This window comes from Xyrauchen texanus, chromosome 35 (genome assembly GCF_025860055.1).
Source record: "Xyrauchen texanus isolate HMW12.3.18 chromosome 35, RBS_HiC_50CHRs, whole genome shotgun sequence".
NCBI lineage: Eukaryota > Metazoa > Chordata > Actinopteri > Cypriniformes > Catostomidae > Xyrauchen > Xyrauchen texanus.
The window spans coordinates 8,489,303-8,510,184 of record NC_068310.1 but is presented as its reverse complement, the minus strand read 5'-3'; the positions used below and the strand labels follow the sequence as shown (position 1 = coordinate 8,510,184).

General features: G+C 39.1%; 1 protein-coding gene across 4 annotated transcripts in view; it reads right to left on the bottom strand.

The window, feature by feature from the left end:
* Positions 1-3,590: 3,590 nt before the first annotated feature.
* tead3a (TEA domain family member 3 a) overlaps positions 3,591-20,882 on the bottom strand; it is a 56,115-nt gene continuing 38,823 nt past the window's right edge. For 2 of the 4 annotated variants that reach the window (XM_052106477.1, XM_052106475.1), the window contains exons 5-13: positions 16,373-16,501; positions 16,232-16,275; positions 16,085-16,149; positions 14,239-14,352; positions 13,561-13,697; positions 11,995-12,168; positions 11,559-11,702; positions 11,275-11,427; positions 3,591-5,553 (exon numbers count right to left, since the gene is read on the bottom strand). In XM_052106477.1, coding sequence (XP_051962437.1) covers positions 5,440-5,553; positions 11,275-11,427; positions 11,559-11,702; positions 11,995-12,168; positions 13,561-13,697; positions 14,239-14,352; positions 16,085-16,149; positions 16,232-16,275; positions 16,373-16,501 — 1,074 coding nt within the window. In that variant the 3' untranslated portion in view covers positions 3,591-5,439. Of the gene's footprint in view, positions 5,554-11,274; positions 11,428-11,558; positions 11,703-11,994; positions 12,169-13,560; positions 13,698-14,238; positions 14,353-16,084; positions 16,150-16,231; positions 16,276-16,372; positions 16,502-18,623; positions 18,636-20,882 lie in introns of all 4 variants that reach the window. The other 2 variants (XM_052106474.1, XM_052106478.1) reach the window with 2 other exon arrangements.

Sequence of the window (20,882 nt, the reverse complement as noted above, 5' to 3'; positions counted from 1 at the left end):
TACACAACAAAATAAAATACCTATATAACATACCTATATATAGGCCCTACCTATATAAAGTGCACGTGCAAACATGTGCAAAATGTATGGGACAGTACAACAAATTTCTGGCAATGAACGGGACAATAGACAGTGCAGCGCCGACCAGTACTCAGTAGTGCAAAAAGATGACAGTTTCTAAAAACTTAAACATAACATACTATGAGATAATGTTCTATAGTATATAGTATAAAGTGACAGTAATTAAAGTGCAACTCAGGACACGTGTGTGTGTGTGTGTGTGTGTGTGTGTGTGTGTGTGTGTGTGTGTGTGTGTGTGTGTGTGTGTGTGTGCGTGTATTTATCACTTTGTGGGGACCAAATGTCCCCATAAGGATAGTAAAACCCGAAATTTTTGACCTTGTGGGGACATTTTGTCGGTCCCCATGAGGAAAACAGCTTATAAATCATACTAAATTATGTTTTTTGAAAATGTAAAAATGCAGAAAGTTTTCTGTGAGGGTTAGGTTTAGGGGTAGGGTTAGGTTTAGGGGATAGAATATAAAGTTTGTACAGTATAAAAACCATTATGTCTATGGAAAGTCCCCATAAAACATGGAAACACAACGTGTGTGTGTGTGTGTGTGTGTGTGTGTGTGTGTGTGTGTGTGTGTGTGTGTGTGTGTGTGTGTGTGTGTGTGTGTGTGTGTCAAACCAGTCACTGAGTATTGAGGAGTCTGATGGCTTGGGAGAAGAAGCTGTTACACAGTCTGGCCGTGAGGGCCCGAATGCTTCGGTACCTCTTGCCAGACAGCAGGAGGGTAAAGAGTTTGTGTGAGGGGTGTGTGTGTTTTTAAATGTCTTTGAAGGAGGGAAGAGAGACCCCGATGATCTTCTCAGCTGTCCTCACTATCCTCTGCAGGGCTTTGCGGTCCGAAACGGTGCAAGTCCCAAACCAGGCAGTGATGCAGCTGCTCAGGATGCTCTCAATAGTCCCTCTATAGAATGTAGTGAGGATGGGGGGTGGGAGATGTGCTTTCCTCAGCCTTCGAAGAAAGTAGAGACGCTGCTGGGCTTTCTTGGTAATAGAGCTGGTGTTGAGGGACCAGGTGAAGTTCTCCGCCAGTGTTCACCTTGTGCTCTCCTAAAGTCAACAACCATCTCTTTTGTTTTGTTGACATTCAGGGACAGGTTGTTGGCTCTACACCAGTCCGTTAGCCACTGCACCACCTCTCTGTATGCTGACTCGTCATTCTTGCTGATGAGACCCACCACGGTTGTGTCATCTGCGAACTTGATGATGTGGGGTCACAGGTGGCAAGAGTGCTAAATGGGTAATGAAAAACAACAAATTTTCTTCTTCTTTTCTTAATGTTCTTACAACAAATTACAGGAATGCAAACTCTTGAGGGGCGAAAAAGGTAAGACAATCACTGGTGCACGAAAACATTTTCTGGGGATATTTTTTTTAAAGAATAAGCTAAAAAAAAAAAAGCAATTCCAGACATTTTAGTGATTCAAGTTTAAAATTGTGCAGAAATAGTGACAAAATAAAGAGTATTTTGGTGAGGCTTGCTTCTGTTTCACAAATTTGTTCAATTGTATTAACTGATTAGTTAATGACCACTTCTGGAAATGTCACTAGGTGGCGACAAATGTGTGTGTCAGTGAGTCTCTTAAAAAAACAATTCTCTCTTCAAACATTTTTTTTTTCTCTCTCTCTTCAAATTTTTTTTTTCTCTCTTCAAATTGTTTTTCTCTCTTCAAAAAAAACCCCGTATTTTTCTCTTCAATTTTGGAATGCGTTACCAACCTTGGCCACCAGGTGCCACTATCAGTAAACATGTAATTTAATGCTTTTAACGCTTTCTCTGTTGCTATATGTCATTTACAGACTGTCATTGTGAAATGTAATTATAATAATATATTTTAATACAAAAAGTAGTCTATGCTTTTGAAACACACTGTCTACTGCAGAAGTGTCTACGGCCTATCACTACCCGTGTTCCGCCGGGGGAGAAGATTTTTATTCAAATATATATATATATTTGATAAAATTATGGTCTAATTTTACATTTAATAGTTTTAATTATTAGTAGTTTAGCAACTTGATTCTCATTCTCGGGTGTAAGGTGTTCATGGTAATGTTAATGCACTAAACGCACATTCAACCAGACGACTGAGAGAAAAAATAAAACATTTTGAAGAGAGAAAAAAAATGTAAGACTTAGGCTCAGGAAGGAACTGAGACACATTTTTTTTTCACCATGTTCTTTCGTCATTGTAAAGCGCATTTAACACGAGTTGAGTCGAGGCGTCAACGCTCCGTTCAACTCCAGCGTCAAGCGCCGCATCGCCCTCCACATGACAAGAGTTGCAGAAAGTGTCACAGAGGGGCGATTTTACGAGTTTGTCACATAAAAAGTGGGAGGTGTGCACAGTAAACATTGAAAACATATTTGGAGGAGAGAAAAAAGGCTTGCAGTTGCTTTGATATCATAAAGTAATAAAATAACTCGTTTATGTTTAGGTCTAAGCGTTTTCTTGGTGAATTTAAATTAGTTCAATAACTGGGGTCTCTGATATTCGTAAACGATAAATTTAACACAGCCAAACGGTCGCGCGGTAACGATACGCGATTCATTCCTGAGCGCGTGCGTGACTGTATTGTTTTAATGACAGATCGATAATGAACATCATCCCGTAAAATGGCCTCCACTGTAACATCTATCAGTCACTGTATCATCTGACATTACGCAGCACAAATTGGCCGCTGAGAAAACGCCGCACGAACCGGTGACACTACTGTGTGTAAACACTCGCGTGCATTCTGGGGAATGTAGTCAGTGTTTTCTGATTGGGACAGGGGTCAGTCGTAGCATTTTTTGGATAAATCAAAGGAACTAATTAAGCTACACCATAATATTTATTTCGTTCTTATTATTATTTATTCATTTTTTATTTGCCACAAAAGAGGCACTTTCGTACTCATACCAATCAAATCGTTTTGCCATGTTAATATTATATATTTTTTTAGATAAATATTACAGTCGTAACGTAACTTCATTAAACATGTTTCAGAAAGAAAACAAATAATAATAAAATACTTTGCCAGACATTAAAGGACTCTTGTATTGCACAAAATATTTTGTTTACAAGTGCAACCAATTTGCTATTTGAAATGGCTTTTAAAAGCGGTTTGAGTTGCAGCCTACACTATGACAGGGTATGCAATGTAAGAATTACACGACTTTAAAAAAAGTTTAAAATCCTTTTTTACCCACTTGCCACAATAGTAACATTGATGACATGCATCAATACACTCTTAGTTAAAATGTGAATACAGTTCAACATTATAGATAGCAATAATTATAGATAGCAACAGCTGCTATAGTCTATTACAGCATATGAGCTATTCTAATAATAGTACTTCATTATAATTTCACACAATACTTCAAATCACAATGTAAATATTACAACTCTTAAGTCAAATTAATTTTATCTGGGATTATAAACCGAAAGCCTCATGAATTCACAATTTAACTAAAGTATGCAAATTCCTTTCTTGTTTCTAGTGCATATGATAAAAAACTCAAATAACAACTTTGAGATTTTGGCATCCAGGGCTCCAATGTCACTTTATTAGCATATATAATGAATGAAACACTGTGCAGATATTAAACCCCTTGTTTAATAATAACCAAAGCAAAGAATTATATTTCAACAAAGCAAAAAATAAAGATGAAAAAAAAAAAAAACAGATAAAAACTTTTCCTGTTAACATTCTTAAAATAAACACAACACATTTAGTAGAATGTCAAAATCAAAAACAATTTCTATTGTTCTCTCACATACACGCAAATATACACCCAATTACAAAAACACACACTCACACAGAGGGATGATTTTCCTCATAGATGTCAAACATGACCTGAACCACACAATAAGGCATGACAGGTTTTTTTGTTGGATGTTGGATGTCATTCTGTATAAAAACCTCTTTGGTATTAGGGAATACTCTTTTACAAAAATAACCTATTTTCCACATATATTCAAGTTTGCATGCAGAGTTCCAAAAGGAAAATGTCCCACAAATATGCATTGTATGCTACAGTTATCCTTTATGCAATATATATATATATATATATATATATATATATATATATGTGTGCTTTCCATAAAGCATTGCACAAATTATAAATGTACCAAAATATAACGTCATAAATGATATAAACAGATGATTGAATGTCACTCAGTATTTATGTTCAATACAGTGCCAAGATGCTGGTCTTTCTAAAGAATGTATGTATTAGACTGAAATAAAATGGTTCAGGGACATATAGAAAAAAAATACTGTTCAAGTCAAGTATTTTCTTGCTTATAAATGTTAAAAACATACTTACCCAGTTTTTAAATAAGCACCCAGTTTCATATGGAACAAAGCCAAGTTCAGTGTAAATGTTTGGTGAATATATAATTAATATGTTCTTAGATAAAATTCAAAAATACTGTAAATTTAAGCCCAAGTGTTACCTGCTGAGATTTGTTTTTTTCCTACTGTAACCCCACAGCAGAGTTGTCTTTCTTGTCTTGGAAAATGTTATCTGATCTACAGAATTCTGCTGCCTACTTGCCATTGCAGGTAGGCACTCAAAATGAGGGCACGTAATCAAGTAGAACCAACATATGTCCCATTTTTTCAGTGACATTGGCAAATGGTTTTAAATGAAAATTGGGTTTCAAACCAATGTTTTCAAAATGCTCCAAAAGCATGCATGTATGTAAAAGGTGTAACACCAGGAGGTAGAAGTAGCTCTCACATTTACTCTTTCAAAAAAAGAAACTCAAGCTAAATACAGAGCAACACTTCCAAAGGTGTGTAAAATGCATGAACCAAACTGATGCTGCTCTCCTGTAACTTACATTTACCATCATAAAAAAACTTTAAAAATTCCTTTCCTATATGTAACAGTTTTTTTTTTTTTTCATATTACAATCAAGACTTGCTCATCCTTCTGAGCACAATCTGAACCCTCAATGTGTCAAAGGTCAGAGGTAGTGTGCTGGTGTCAGTGGTGCATCAAAACAAAAGATTCAGAAAAAGCGTGTCCTATCACAAAGTTCCTGATAAGAGACCTTGTATTGATTAGCATTCATTTTCTATTTGCTTACAATCACTTTTAAAAAGACCTTTGTACCTTCACCATTAACATGACAAGGGTATTAATCAGAGTTAACCCACTTTAGACATTCGAGAGCTCTTCTCTCACAAAACAATAAGTACATAGGAAGAAATAGAATTATCCCTGAAAGTTAATTTCCTTTCCTTTTAAGAAACAGAACTAAATATTCAATAAAACCTAGTGCACAGTATTCTGGTTTGTGTTTTTGAACTTTGAACAGCTTTGTCTAATTCTGCGCATACATATTTGAACAGCGTCTCTCAAGCACAGCGATCATTCAGTCTTTGACGAGTCTGTAAACATGATATTGTGCACCATGGTCACTCGTGGACACCTCAAACACGAACGCAATGCAAAGCAAAGTCTCTTGCGTGTCTCTGTTCGTCACAACCTGGTGAAGAGAGTAACAAACATATAAGGGAAAAGTATAACAGAACACTATACTATGCAGTTTTATGCTGAAGACAATGTAATTAATGAGAGTAATGTGGTATGGTATTATTATAGCATAGTATAGAGTATACAGTACAGTACAGTACAATACAATATAATATAGTATAGCATAGTACAATATTGCATAATATGGTATAGTTTAGGATAGTATACTACAGCATCGTGTAGCATAGTAAACTATTGTACAATATTGTCTAGTAATATAGGGTAGCATAGTATAGTATGGCATATAATAGTGTGGTTTAGCATTAAAATTGTAACCGTAAACTCAACATCAATATTTTAAACTTCACAACTAAGAAAAATATTTTATCAATATAAATGTAACAAAAACACCTCTGTTGACTTTCATACATATATTTTATGATTATTATGCTGCTGAACAAATTTCAAAGTGATTTCAGAATGAAGGCATATGATTTAGGTGTAAGAAGACAAAACTGTCCATAATCACACTACTTCTTGCATTCTGTTGACATTTCAGTTATTTGTTGCTTTTCCCCTCTCCACTCAAACATAGACCAAAGAAAGTGAAATCTGCATTAGTCATTACAGCGTCTCGGTTACTGACGTAACCTCTGTTACCTGATGGAGGGAATGAGATGTTGTGTCGATGAGTTGACACTAGGGGTCGCTCCTGCGGAGCCCAGACATCTATGATCTTGAGAAAAGGCCAATGGAAATTGGCGTGTGGAATTTGCATGCCACTCCCCTGGACATATGGGTATAAAAGGAGTGACGCTACAAACACACATCAGGTATCGCACTGAGGAGCCGAGCCAAAGACCCGGCCATTTCAGCGGTTGGTTCAGTGTTGTGGCAGGAGGGACACAACATCTCGTTCCCTCCATCAGGGTCAGTAACCGAAACGTTCCCTATCTGTCACTCACTCGACGTTGTGTCGATGAGTTGATACTGGGGGTCCCAATGGAAAACGGCACAAGAGCTGAACTGAGTTATGCAGACTGGTGGTAAAAACGGGCAGACATCTGTGTGCCATGTAGCCAGCACAACAAGCCGTCACATAACTACCCCAACACACTGGCAGGCATGAAGCGGTCCCCTGCACCTAGGGGAACGGCTAACTGCTCAGGAGTATAAGGACTGGCTGGCCCAGCCATGGTCTTCTCTCTATTGTTCTCCCCAAAATGAATTAAATCTTTCTGGGGACAACCAGTACATGTGGAGCACTTACCTCAGTCAACGTAGTGACGCCCGTACTGGGACAGCAGCGAGACTCGCCAAAGACTCGCCGGCTGCTAGGCTAGGGAGGAAGAACGTCCAGGGTTCACACTTCTTGCGAACAAACTGGGGAAAGAGTGCACGTCTTCGCCTCAAGGGAGGGGAAAGGCGCTATGCACAAGCGATACACCTGGCCAGCTGAACCGAACTTACCTGTTTGTGTCACCTGATAACGTACGGGATGAATCTGGATCAACCCTGAGGTTATAGAACCTTGCAAAGGTGTTAGGTGTTGCCCAGCCCACGACTCTACATATGTCTGCTAGAGAGGCGCCGTGGGACAACGCCCCAATAAGCCGCAACACCCCTGGTAGAATGGGCTCGTAGGCCAGCAGGGGGCGGTTCTTGCTGGGCGTTGTATGACATAGTGATGGCATCGACGACCCCGTGGGCGATCCTCTGTTTGGAGACAGTGCTTCCCTTCCGCTGTCCACTGAAGCAGACAAAGAGCTGCTCAGAGCTTCTAAAGCTCTGCGTACGATTCAAGTAGATGTGAAGAGCACGCACCGGACACAGCAAAGCCAAGGCTGGTTCTGCCTCCTCCTGGGGCAGTGCTTGCAGGTTCACCACCTGATCCCTAAAAGGGGTCATGGGAACCTTGGGCATGTAGCCTGGTCGGGATCTCAGGATGACGTGAGAGTAAGCCAGACCGAACTCTAGGCACAGTTCGCTGACAGAGAATAGAGGTGAACGCCGTCATGAGGGCGGTCTTCAGAGAGAGCGCCTTTAGCTCTGCTGACTCAAGGGGCTCAAAGGGAGCTCCCCGAACGCCCCGAAGGACCACGGAAAGGTCCCAGGAGAGAACGAGGTGCGACCTGGGGGGGGATTAACCTCCTCGTGCCTCTCAGGAACCTGATGAACCTCGTGCTTCCCTAAATACTTCAAGTCCACTGCATCGTGATGTGCCCATATGGCGGCTACATCCACTTTCAAGGTGGAGGGGGACAGCTATTCCTCCAACTTTTCCTGCACAAAGGAAAGCACTGATCCAACTGCGCATCTCTGGGGGTCTTCACCTCAGGAAGAACACCACTGAGCAAACAGACGCCACTTCAGGCCGTAAAGGCGCCTCGTTGAGGGGGATGTCGCCTGAGTGATCGTGTCTACCACCGTGGGTGGTAGGCTACCTAAGTCTTCCGCGTCCCGTCCAAGGGCCAGACATGGATATTCCAGATGTCTGGTCGTGGGTGCCAGATGGTGCCCTGTCCCTGAGAAAGAAGGTCCTTCCTCAGGGGAATTCGTCGTGAGGAGCATGAGGTCCAAGAACCAAATACGGGAGGGCCAATAAGGGACCACTAAGAGGACCTGCTCCCTGTCCTCCCTGACTTTGCACAAAGTCTGTGCAAGTAGGCTCACGGGGGGAAACGCATACTTGCTCAGCCCCAGGGGCCAGCTGTGTGCCAAGGCATCTGTGCCGAGGGGAGCCTCGGTCAGAGAGTACCATAGTGGGCAATGGGAGGATTCTGGGGAAGCGAACATGTCTACCTGTGCTTGGCCGAATCGACTCAAGATCAGCTGGACCGCCTGAGGGTGGAGTCTCCACTCTCCCCTGGGCGTAACCTGCTGCGACAGTATGTCCGCTGTGCTGTTGAAGTGGCCCGGGATATGAGTGACTTGAGCTGGTGCTGACTCCAAAGGAGGACACGGCGGGCGAGTTGTGACATACGGCGAGAGCGTAGGCTGCCTTGGCGGTTGATATACGTCACCGTTGATGTGTTGTCCGTCTGGAGCAACACGTGCTTGCCCCGGATCAATGGCAATAGCCTCCTCAGGGCAAGTAGTACCACCAGCAACTCGAGGCAGTTGCGTGCCCATTACATACGGTGCACCAGCCCTGTTGGGAGGCATCTGTCGTAACCATGACGTGCCTGGGGACCTAACCTAGGGGAACTCCTGCCCGTAGGAACGCTAGGTCTGACCAGGGGCTGAGAAAGCGTGAGGTCCTTTGGGGAATACCCAGCGGAGAGGCTCCCATTGAGGTCCCCATATCGCCCCCAGTGCTAACCGACCCGTAGGTAGAAGGACCGAGTCGGGGAGCCGCTGAGTTGTTATTTATTTTTTCCATTGCATCACAAATGTCAAGGACTCGGCTGGACACAAAGTCCCAAAAGCTGCAAAAATCCCAAGTCCCAAAGGCTCGATTCTATAACTTTGTTATAGTATAGTACAGCACAGTATAGAATTGTGTAGTATAGTAAAGAATATTATTGCATAGTATAGTATGGTATATTATAGTACTGTATAGAATGACATAGTAAAGTGTATTACAGTAACGTATAGCATAGCATACTATAGTATTGCATAGTACAGCGTAATATAGCATAATGTAGCATAGCATAGTACATCATATTATAGTATATTATTGAATAGTATAGCATAGTAAAGCTTAATAGAGTAAAGTATAGTATATTATATTATATAATATAGTATAGCACAGTGCAGTACATTATAGTTTAGAATAGTATTGTATAGTATAGCAGAGTATAGTATAGTAAAGCACAGTATAGTACATTACAGCAAAGTATAGTATAACATAATATAGTATGGTATAGTATATTAATGAATAGCGAAGCATAGCATAGTGCTATGAAAATGAAAATTCTCTCATCATTTACTTACTCTCATGCCATGCCAGGTGTGTATGACCTTCTTTCTTCAGCAGAACACATTTGAGGAAAAACAGAAAACTATCTTAGCTCAGTAGGTCCTTAAAATGCAAGTGGATGGTGATAAGTGGTGATAAGATGGTGAAACTAAAAAAATAAAAAAAAAATCACAGAAAATCAGCATAAAAGTCATCTATCCGACTCCAGCAGTTAAATTATGGCACTTTTCCACTGCACGTTACGGTTTGACTCGACTCTACATGCTTTACTTTTCTGAGGTTGCTTTTCCACTGCCATTTAGTGCCGCCTCAACGTGGATGGGATTATAGGCTGATCGTCACAGTTGCACTGCCTCTACTGCAGTAACATCACCTTAAATGCGACTCAAAACAATAAACAATAACACAACCGTTAGCTCTTAGCGACTAGCTCATTGTGCTGCATAAAGCAGTTGTTGCATGGTGATTTTACACAAGTGTAACATTTAAATTGGCCTGGTTGTTTTAGAAGCAAGCTTGCAGTAGCTGGTCAACTAAATAAAGTGAAGCTTTCAAGCAGAGTATAGAGTTAACGTAACAAAACCTACCAGGCTCCATCGAGTCCAGGGCACTCTCCCTCCTATTGCTCGCCAGTTTAGATAGCGTCCATTTGGTCGAACCACTTCCACTTTTCCTTGATGGTTCTGTAGTCACTTTTAAGTTTTTTAAACTTTTCCCTACTCTGTTGGTAGGTCCGGTGGTAACTGTGTGCGGCCAACAGCTGAGACATTTCCTGAAATACTTTTTTGTTTATCGCTAACGAGAGGAACGTCTGCACCTCATTTATTGACCACGGCGTGGTTTTGCGCACAGCCATTTCTTTTTACAATTCAACAGTCGCGTGAACAAATGACACTGCTATCGATGTAGCTAAAACTAGTGGGTTGATGTCCTGTGTCGAAAATCCAATGACGCTGGTAGTGACGATTCTCTCTGACCAATCAGTGATCTGCAGGGTTTTGACGTCACATTTAGTATCGGCGCGGCTCGCTTGGAATATCGACCGAGGTGGTACTAAAAAAAGTACCAGGTACAAGGTACTATCCACAGTGGAAAACCCCCAAAACTCGAGCAGAGTTGAGTTGTACCGTGCATTGGAAAAGCCCCATTAATGTCTTCTAAAGCGTTACGATCACTTTTGGTGTGAAAAAGATCAATATTAAAGTACTTTTTTAACTATTAACCATTGCTTCCGATCAGAAGCACATGCGACACACCTGGAACAGCAGCACTGTTTACAACTGAAAAGGAAGAATGCTTTACAGAAGCTTTGTTGGTTTTGGTTTAGATCTGTATTTGTGTCTGTATGTTTTTCACAATGGTACGTTTGTGAGCTAATCCTGGATGTCAAAACCAAGAAAAAAACAGATTACTTCCGTAACATGCCAAAGCAAATTCGTCACACGAGAGACCGTGTGAACTCCGCCTTGTTGTGAATCCGCATAAAAGTACTTAAATATATTTTTCACACCAAAACATTTAGCTTTAGAATACATTAATTTAACTACTGAAGTTGTATGGATGATGTTTATGCTGACTGTTTGTGATTTTTAGAGCTTCAAAAGTCTGATCACCATCCATTTGAATTTTTGAAGACTTACTGAGCTAAGATATTTTTCTATTTTCTTCAAATGTGTTCTTGTGAAGAAAGAAACTCATTCACAACTGGGATATCATGAGGGTGAGTAAATAATGAGAGAATATAGATTTTTAGGAGAACTATCCCTTGCATTTTCAATAATAATGTACACACAAACCCACACATACTCTTACCTGTAGTATAGTGAAGTTCTCCAGGACACTGTTCATCATATATTTCTCTGGAAGGTGCTTGAGTTTGTGGATGAAGTTGATCATGTATTCGCACATGGGGGAGCGATGGATCCGGTACACGTACCTCCCACCCTCCAAGTGGGCATAATCTGTCTTATCGTTAAAAAAAAATCAAACTTTCAGTTATACAGAGCCAGATTGCTTCCATGAAACTGCTATGGTCAGTAATGACAAAAGCAAAGTTGTCTAGTTATGCATTCCTAATGAATAAAAGGTTAACTCACTTCAACTTTCTCTACCACCTGCTTCCCAAAAGAGCAGACTTTAGTGGACACAGTGATCGTCATGTTTTCAGAACTGCTATACTGACTGCTGACCCCATAGAATGAGCCTGCACCATCCTGATCATTGCTAGTGTTCAGATCTGCCTGAAAGGTTCAAGAATTAAAGAATAAAATCAATCTCCCAAAAAAAGGTGTATCTAAATTACGAGGAGCTCAGTCTTGCTCCTGGAGACCCAACTTCCTGCCACATTGGATTTGGACTATGTTTGCATGAGTTATTCAACAATTTGATATTATATGAGTGAATAATGACTTAAATTTCAGTCTGTTCATTAATAAAGCATTCAGAACAATTGGAATATGACTCACAATAGACTCATGAGTCACAATAATGTCAATACTACTGTAAAAGTGGACTTTATTTTAAAGGACTGACCCAGAACTTGACCAGGAAGAAGGTGTTCTGAGGGCCTTTCTCATAAAGCTCCTTTAGTCCTCCCTTCTTCTCTGGAAACTTATCGTAGATCTGACGAATATCCACTGCCTCCAGGGGAGGGTCCGTGTATGAGGGGTTTGTCTGGCAAATGTTGACAAACAGGTGCTTGCTGTACTGTGGAAATAGGCGAAGAAGTAGAGTTTATTTAATCTTCAAATGAACACATTGCACATAGTTATTACATAATCATAATCTTAGAAACTCTGCCCACAGATCTCCCATCTGAACCTAACTGCACACAGTAATGTCAAGAGCTTTCTCAAAACGGCAAGGTCTAATCTGATTGGTGACCTGCTTTGCAATTTCCAGGGGTCGAGATGCACAGGTTTTTATCTGGCTTTTTAACCTGTTGATACACAATCGACCGCACACGGTAGTGACGTTACACTGCTTACATTTAATATATAATTTACCATCTATAAATGTAATTAATGTTAACAAATTATACATCTTTTCAAAGGTCTAAAGGCTCAACATTGATATCGGATCTGTTTCACGATAGCAATGCTCCAGAAACAGCAATTTAGTTATTTGTAACAGGAGTACAAATGAAAACATGCAATATCAAAACGGGACTTTTTTTATGAATCCAGTTCGCCACACTTGGGTCAATTTTCCATGACAAGCGTTAATTGAAAAACATCCAATGGCACTTTTTGTCTATAAAAGTGATAAATCTGAGAAATATTGATATATTCTCCATTGTTTACATGAGATATCACCTGAAAGAATTACCCTTCATCATCGTTCTTCAACAAACTATGCAATCTGAGCAGCATTCATGTTGTATAACTGTATATTATCTTATATATTAGAGTCTCATAAACAAAATGAGTCTGTCTCCAAAGTCTATTTTTAAAAATGCAGCATAGTTTTATTCATAATAGCCAAGCAGTGCAGACAGATTTTGTGTCGTCTAGAAAGGCGGAGCCTTAATTTTACTCTTTACACAGGCAGCGATTTTACAGAGAAAAAAGCTTGCAGGAACCTCATATTTTGTTAGATCATCTTCAAATTTGAAACATAACTTCTTTAGACTTGTGGCTTTGAGAACATTGTATTTCTGGGTTGTCTTGGCACTTTTATTTTATTTTTTTAGATTATAATAACATGTTCAGCACAAAATATTTCCATTACTATAAACTTCAGCTTCTCTAACTTTAAACAATAACAACATATATTAATTCTGAATAAAGCCCAAAGTGTCTTCTTTCAAAAGATACTAAAACTGTGTCCATACTCTAAAGTGTCCAGTAAATACAACCATTTAAGTTCAGGTATGTCATTTTCATGGTTTGTGCTAAAAAAGGGGGTGCGTATCAACAGGTTAAATGAAGGGTTTACTATGTATCTACTGAAAACGAACTACCACTGAGATACAGGTGCCACTCATTCTAAATGAAATGCTACTCTAAAAGCTTGTGTTCAGGGTGAAAAACATAAATTTATTTTATATATATATATATATATACACACAATATTCTCTGCAAAACAAATGACACTCACAGTATCAGGGTCCCTCTGGACCTCCATGAAGGCAGAGTACTCCAGCATGCGGAGTTTAGCAGAGGCAATGGTCCGATCCTGCCATACAGGCATTGTAGTTGCGGTGGGGGGGAGTGGGGTGGGTAAAGACTCATAACCTGTTGAGGAAACATCCTAATTTAGTCTAGGGGGACTAATGATTTATACTAACGGCTTTATGTATTCAGTACACAAAAATTAAGTATTTTGTTAGAATACCTTTAGAACACATCTCTCATAATGACCACAAAAAAAGACAGATGTGAAAGAAAAAAGTTTAGTCAATTAATTGAGAAACAATGTTTTTCTAAACACCGCACAAGCACATGCTGCACACTTGTCCTCATGCTAGGGTCACGCTTTTTACTGCAAATCTGGCTAATTTGAAAACATAATTGTGGGTCAAAATGCTAAAAATCGCAGGTTGCGGTTTTTGGGATACTTAAATGAACAGTATACACAAAGTAATGAAAATGCAATGTCCTATTCATGTATACAAATTCTAGTATTGAATGTCTGGCAACTGCACTGGCATAACCGTTGTCTTAACAATCTGCGTGCTGTCAGCTGTGCACAAGTATCAATACAGCCGGCAAAGTTTATATAACATTCCAGCACATGATATATTGGTTGCCGTGATTGTAATTGCTGTGTAAATACATTTATGCAGCTGCAGATGCGGTTTCTGTGCTGAGCTTTGCAGTGTAAAGACTGACGGTTCTCGATAAGCATTTGGTGAGTCACGTCCACATCGGAAACTTGTAGAATGAAGATCTGTTGAAAAATAGAAGTTATAAATAACAATAATATCAACAGGTAAAATATGGGGGAATACTGCAAAGACTGGGAGAGGGAAAAGGACTTGAAGTAGATCAGAGCGGTTTCAAATTACTGAAAAACATTGTATAAACAGCTACTGTAAAGCTTGTGGCTTATAAAGTAGATATATGGACAGCTAGTTCAGTTTGACACATATTGTAAGGCCCCACCCCCAGGAACGTCGGATGCGATCCTAATGTTGTTGACCCTTGCCTGGTGTTTGGATGCGTGCCTATCACTTTCAAACCCATCGCGCTGGCTGGCCAGAACCATCCAATTTAATTCAACAGGTAAGTTTCGTTACGCGGGGCAGCTGGACGGGTGTACCGCTTGTGTACAGTGCCTTTCCCCTCCATGAGGTGAAGCCGTACACTCTTCTCTCCCATGCCTTTTCATGATCTGTGATCCCTGGATGTCATTCCTCCTAGCCCTCTGGCTCACTAATTCAGCGGAGGAATTTGTAATCGGACCAGTACGTGTGCTAACGTGCCCTGTACTGGAGTAAGTGCTCCACAGGTCTCGGTTACCCCGATAACCTCAGGTGATGTATCTTCCGCAGTACGGAATATGACCTTTTTCAGTAGATCCGTGTCTCCTTTGGCAGAGCCCTCTCTGCCCTGGTCGCTAAGTTTGTAGAGCTCCTCCCCTACGAAGGGCAGGACCTACCGCCGCGCCTCTTCCATGTGTGGCCTTAGGCCAATATGACATATTCGCCACTTTTTTACCCTCCCCTTCAGGGCAGGGTGTGTCCTCCGCAGGGTTTTTTCCCCCCTGATGTCATGGCCCCCACAAAGCCCCCCACTGAACATCATGTCTGTCTGAGATTACATAAAGAGACAGAAGAAATTGAGACAGCCTGAATAGATAGAAGAACTGTGGCGAATTCTCCAAGAAGCTTGGAATGTCCTATCTGCCAACAACCAAGAAAAACTGTGTCCAGGTGTACCTAGGAGAATTGGTGATGTTTTAAAAGCAAAGGTGGTCACACCAAATTTTTTCTGAAAAAGATACATTTTTTGCACTCAGTCCAGTGTGTGTGTGAATGGTGAGCTTTTAAATTTGAGTTGTGAAAAATTGCAGGTGGCAGCCCAAAAATGCACCAGAGTTTAACAAGTTAAAATGTTGTTAATATATTAAAATAAGAAAATATTTATAAGAAGATAAGAAATAAGAAAAACATTAGTGCCCAATTCCACATCTGATTTAAAAAAAACTAGCTATGCAGATTCACATAGATGTCAATACTGGAGAGGTAGAGGTTCAGATAGATGATAATGACTTATCGCATGTAAATCTTCCAATTGTGCCTTGCCTTTATACTGTAAATATGTATTCTAAAAGTATTCTGAATAGTTCACTTAATGCATTTAGTATTCAGCCAAGAATTAAGAACTAAGTATTCTGCCCAACCTTGTATACATATATAAATATACAAGATATATAACATATAGCACAAGCACATTTTTTAAGCAAAAGTTGAGGGGAACTGACTGCACACATCTACTAAACTCACTGTAGGACCATTTGAAGTAGAAGAAATGGTATTTCTGAGAAAAGCTCTGGCATAATTTGTTTGCAAATAATGTGATATTTTTAATCTAATGAAATTCATACATTTCTGAGTGAGGCTTAAGTGTCCAAATCTTTTTTGGGACTGGTGTATGTAAAAAAACATCCTTGTTCTTACTTGATAAAGGCGTAGGCAGTGGGGGTTGTAGACTGGAGTATGGACTCTGTGCAAAGGGTTTAATGCTATAAAAACACAAAGACGGTCAGCAGGCGTTCAAAAGAACATTGTGCTCAGATCAGATATTTTTCACATAGAAAGACTTACTCCTGAGAAGATCCAGGCTGTCCTGGGATGGAGCCAGGCCAAAACTACCAAACAAAACATAACACGAAACAACATTATGATGAAGTTTACGTAACATACTTATTCATAAAAGGGTGACTGGTTTATGAGCTTGTAACTAACCCTGGCTGGAGGAGGGTAAGGGTGCTGAGGAAGAGGAGGCAACTGACTCTTCATCAAATGAGGGGAAACGATCTGAGCGGAGGACAGAGCAGCGATATTTTGCAGGGCTTTGTCTCTGGAGGCCTGATCCTGAGAGAGAGACAACAAGGGTCATTAGGGGCACAGTTTGATGGGAAAAACGATACAATGAGACTCATAATACCAGTTCTAAAATTCAATGTCATGCTCATTTTCTAAACTCTATATATACTGTATAGTATTAAATCATTACAAACAAGCTTCACAATCATGAATTTTTATCTAAATATTAAAAATGTATTATATTTTTAAAATATGGTATAATAACTAATTTAATAAAATATACTATTCATTTAAATTACACAGGGCTTTCAAACTGGGATCCATGGAGAAGATATACATACTGTATAAATATACACAGCTCTGGAAAAAATTAAGAGACCACTGCAAAATTATTAGTTTCTCTAGATTTACTATTTATAGGTATGTGTTTGAGTAAAATTAACATAATTTTTGTTTTATTCTATAAACTACAGACAAACTTTCTTCCAAATTCAAAATAAAAAAAATATTGTTTGTTATTAGAGGTCTGAAAACACTGCATAATTTTTTTTATTTTGACCAGTTGTCATTTTCTGCAAATAAATGCTCTCCTCTCTCTCTCTCTCTCTCTCTCTCTCTCATGGGCATGCCATCTGTTGCAGGGCTCCCTGTTCTTCTATTCTAATCTTTTCTATTTGCAAAAGAGAGAGAGAGAGAGAGTCAGCTTTCTAAAGATAATTTTTGTCAAATGCATACTATTTTCTCAGTGGAAAAACAGCCATCCAAGCAGGGGTATTCCTCCCTATTTTGCCGTAGCCGGTGCGTACTATAAAAACCGCTATTTTGAACTGTACATCCTCTCCAATGTGGAAATTCCGATAAGAGGTAAGTGCCTTGAGTTCCTGTAATTAATCAGTCTGTTGTGACTCTCAGCTGTGATGAGCCTTAATGCTAATGTTGTTTGTTTAAAGCCATTTCAAGATATTTCCTAGCTTTATTAGTGTAGTAGTAATACGCGTGATCACGTAGTGCTGTTGAAAACGAACACTGAGTGATGCTGACTCACTTCACATCACCAACTGGCTCATATTACACACAAAAATGGTCTTTTGCGCCACCTGCTGGCTAAAATATGTAATTTCACAATATTAAATGTAAAGAGACAGATAGCTTTTAACACATCTGCACTGCTCTTACACTTTAGTCTAGAACAGCATGAATAAAAGCGGAGTGATACACTCATGGAACATCTCTCATCCAATATTCAGTTCTTAATGAATATTATAAAGTCTGCCCAAGAAAATCGATATATTTTTTTCTATTTTAAAAAGGCTGAAAAACCCTGTTTTAAGATTTACTATTTAATAATAATAATAATAATAATAAGAAGAAGAATAGAAGTAATAATAACCAATAAATATTAAGAATTTAAACACTTTTGTCTATGACAATATGCAATCTTTATAAAAATCAGACATGAAGAATGTACCATTTTTGTTGAAGAATCTTTAAAACATGCAATACATGCAAACTTCATGCAACATATGATATTAAGCTTGAATTTCAATGCAGCAACCAACACAAATCCACAACGGATGTGAAACATTAAAGCATAATGATACCTGGACATTTGAATAAACATTCACTGCATGTAAAGGCATTGCCATTCATTTCAGAGAAAGAACAAGAAGAATTAGATAAAAGCAAAAGGCATAGGTAGGAGTCCCAATAAAGACATTTTTGATGCTGATGAAGCATTGTTTAAACAACACCTAAGCATAAAACAACATTTTGATTTCCTTATAATTATCTTTTAAAATCTATATTCAACTATATGTATCTATATTTTCTATACAAATTTATTATCAGTTTTCACATGTGTGTAGAAATGCAACAATAGATAATAGTAGCAGTAGTAATAATAATAATAAACCTTGTCATGTAACAGAAAAAATATTCGAAATACTTTGCACTGAGCTCACAGTGGCTTTAACAAACAAAAGTTCAAGCTAAAAATGTAATGGTGATCAGCAATGGTGGTGCTTAATTCATCCAAACTGTGAGACATTGGCAGCCAAAGCAATGAACTGCGCAAACCAAAGCATAAAATCAGCGAAAGCTGAGCATCTGCAGGTGTTTGTGAGAATTAAGCTCTGCAAGAAAAGCGGGCTACATAAAATGTTTCACTTACCAAGTTCAAGGCCTAAAATTGAAGGGAAGAGAAACTGTTAAAATGCTGATAAAGACCAATAGATCAGATGGCACACTGATCAAATGACTCAGAAAAGCACAGGTAAACTAAGAGACTGTGTAATCTACTCTCATAGTTTTAAGATATTACAGACTGTAGTGTTGTTTTCAACTGTTCCACTGAAGGAAAAAAAATCTGTTCAGTGGACAATCCATTGTGTTATGCACATTTGGATTGTGTGAAAAAGGTGACCCATAAACTCACAGTTCTCCACGTAACACTTTGACCCAGTGACTTTAGTTACATTATAGCCATGAATCAAGATTTGTTACTTGCTGATCAGTTGCAGGAGGTATAAGGAGGAGAGACATTCGCAAGAGAGCATTTGATTGGACGGAAATCTGTTAAGTGCAAGATGAGTCATCTGTATTTTTGTTCTGTTTTCCTGGTAAAGAAAGACTGTTGCTTTTAAACGCATATTTCTGCTTAAAGTGAATTTTGTCAACATTTAAGAGAACTCTAGAATTTAAATGGCATCAAAGCTAACACACATGAACTAAAAGCAGAAAAACTGAAATATTAATTTCAGCTCTATAAATAAGTCATAAGCTTACTTCCACCAGATTTGGCCCAAAAGTCAAAATATTAACCATGCAAAGACATGTTAAATATTGACAAAAATCAAATGCAAATCAACATTCAATGGATCGCTCTATATGGCATCTATATGATTAAATTTTTAATCATACACTTTTAGAAATAACTTAATTCATCCCAACCATTTTTAATAATTATTATATTTTAATACATTTATTTTGCTTAAATGCAGTGCAAGGGAACAACGTGCAGCCGTTCGCCTAAAACTAAGCCTTTATGACCCAGCACAAGCCTCTGCCAGCTGGTTGCTTCAACAGTGAGCAGAATGAACTGAAAATCGGTAATCCCATTGGCTAGCACTCACTAGTTTTGATTTAGCAAATAAATTCAGGTGAACAATGAGATTATTATTAATGAGCCCAACGGCTAGCACGGCAAGCTCACAGTAAAAAATCCAACTTAAATTTAGTCAGATAAGCTCAATTTCAAAAGTTGATAGAACTATATAATGTCGAAAAAAAAAAAAGGTGTGTTTACTCAAAACTATCAATTAAGTCAAGTTTTATGCCATTTAAGTCAGAGCAACATTTTTAAACAGGGATGAGCACATACTGTTATGCTTGAGTAACGAGGCAGACGAGGAGATGCGGATCCAAACGCAGTTTGAACTTTATTACGTGAACCAAACAGGAAAACACAAAGGAACAACCCACGATGGGGAAATGAAACATAAAATAGCGAATTAAACACGAGGTAAGCAACAGGGGACTCGAGGAGGAAACACACACCAGGTTGACATCAAACGACGATCGACAAAGACTGAACAAAGACACGGGGTATAAATACACAAACAAGGGAAAAAGGGGCCAATGAACGAACAGAACTCAAACAAGATAATAAGGTGATTAACAGAAGCAAACGGCAAACTAATGAGGGCAGGTGAAAACAATGACAGGGAACACGAACGCTAACAAAGGACTATGGAGTTACATAAGGGACTAAAGTGAAAACTAAGAAGTGCAAAAGTGACAAGATGGAAAACAAGAGGGCAACAGTGAAACAAGACAGGGTAACCATAACAGAGCCCCCCCCCCTAAAGGATCGGCTTCCAGACGATCCTTAACAACAAATAACAAAAGACAAAAACCCACAAGAACAACATGAGGGCACCAGGGGCAAACAGACAGTCCAAGTGGGCACATGGGCAGACAGGCAGACCAGGGGGGCACACTGGGCAGGCAGGAAGTCCGGGGGGGAAATGAGACAGTCCACGAGGGCACAAATGGAGGTGAGACAGTATAATATTGAAAATGATGGTCAGCTTTAAAAATGCAAGTCTAATAAACGTAATAATCATTTATATTTTTGAGTTCACTGAACTTGAATTGATAAGTTAGTAAAACTAATTTGCCTAAAGTTGAGTACATTCAAAAATGCTTTGCGGCTGGTTGCCTTACTTTTTAAGGTTACTCAGCACAAAGAGCTGAACTTTATTGCTGTTAAACGGAGGATTTTTTATTTTTTTTTTACATTTCCATAACTTTTAGTGAGTTTTTGATCTCGGACGTTATTATTGTTAGGCTTTTTTCACTGAAAAACTGAATGATCAATAATCTCTCATGTACAACCACCAGCCTGAAGGGAACAAACATTCTGGATTTC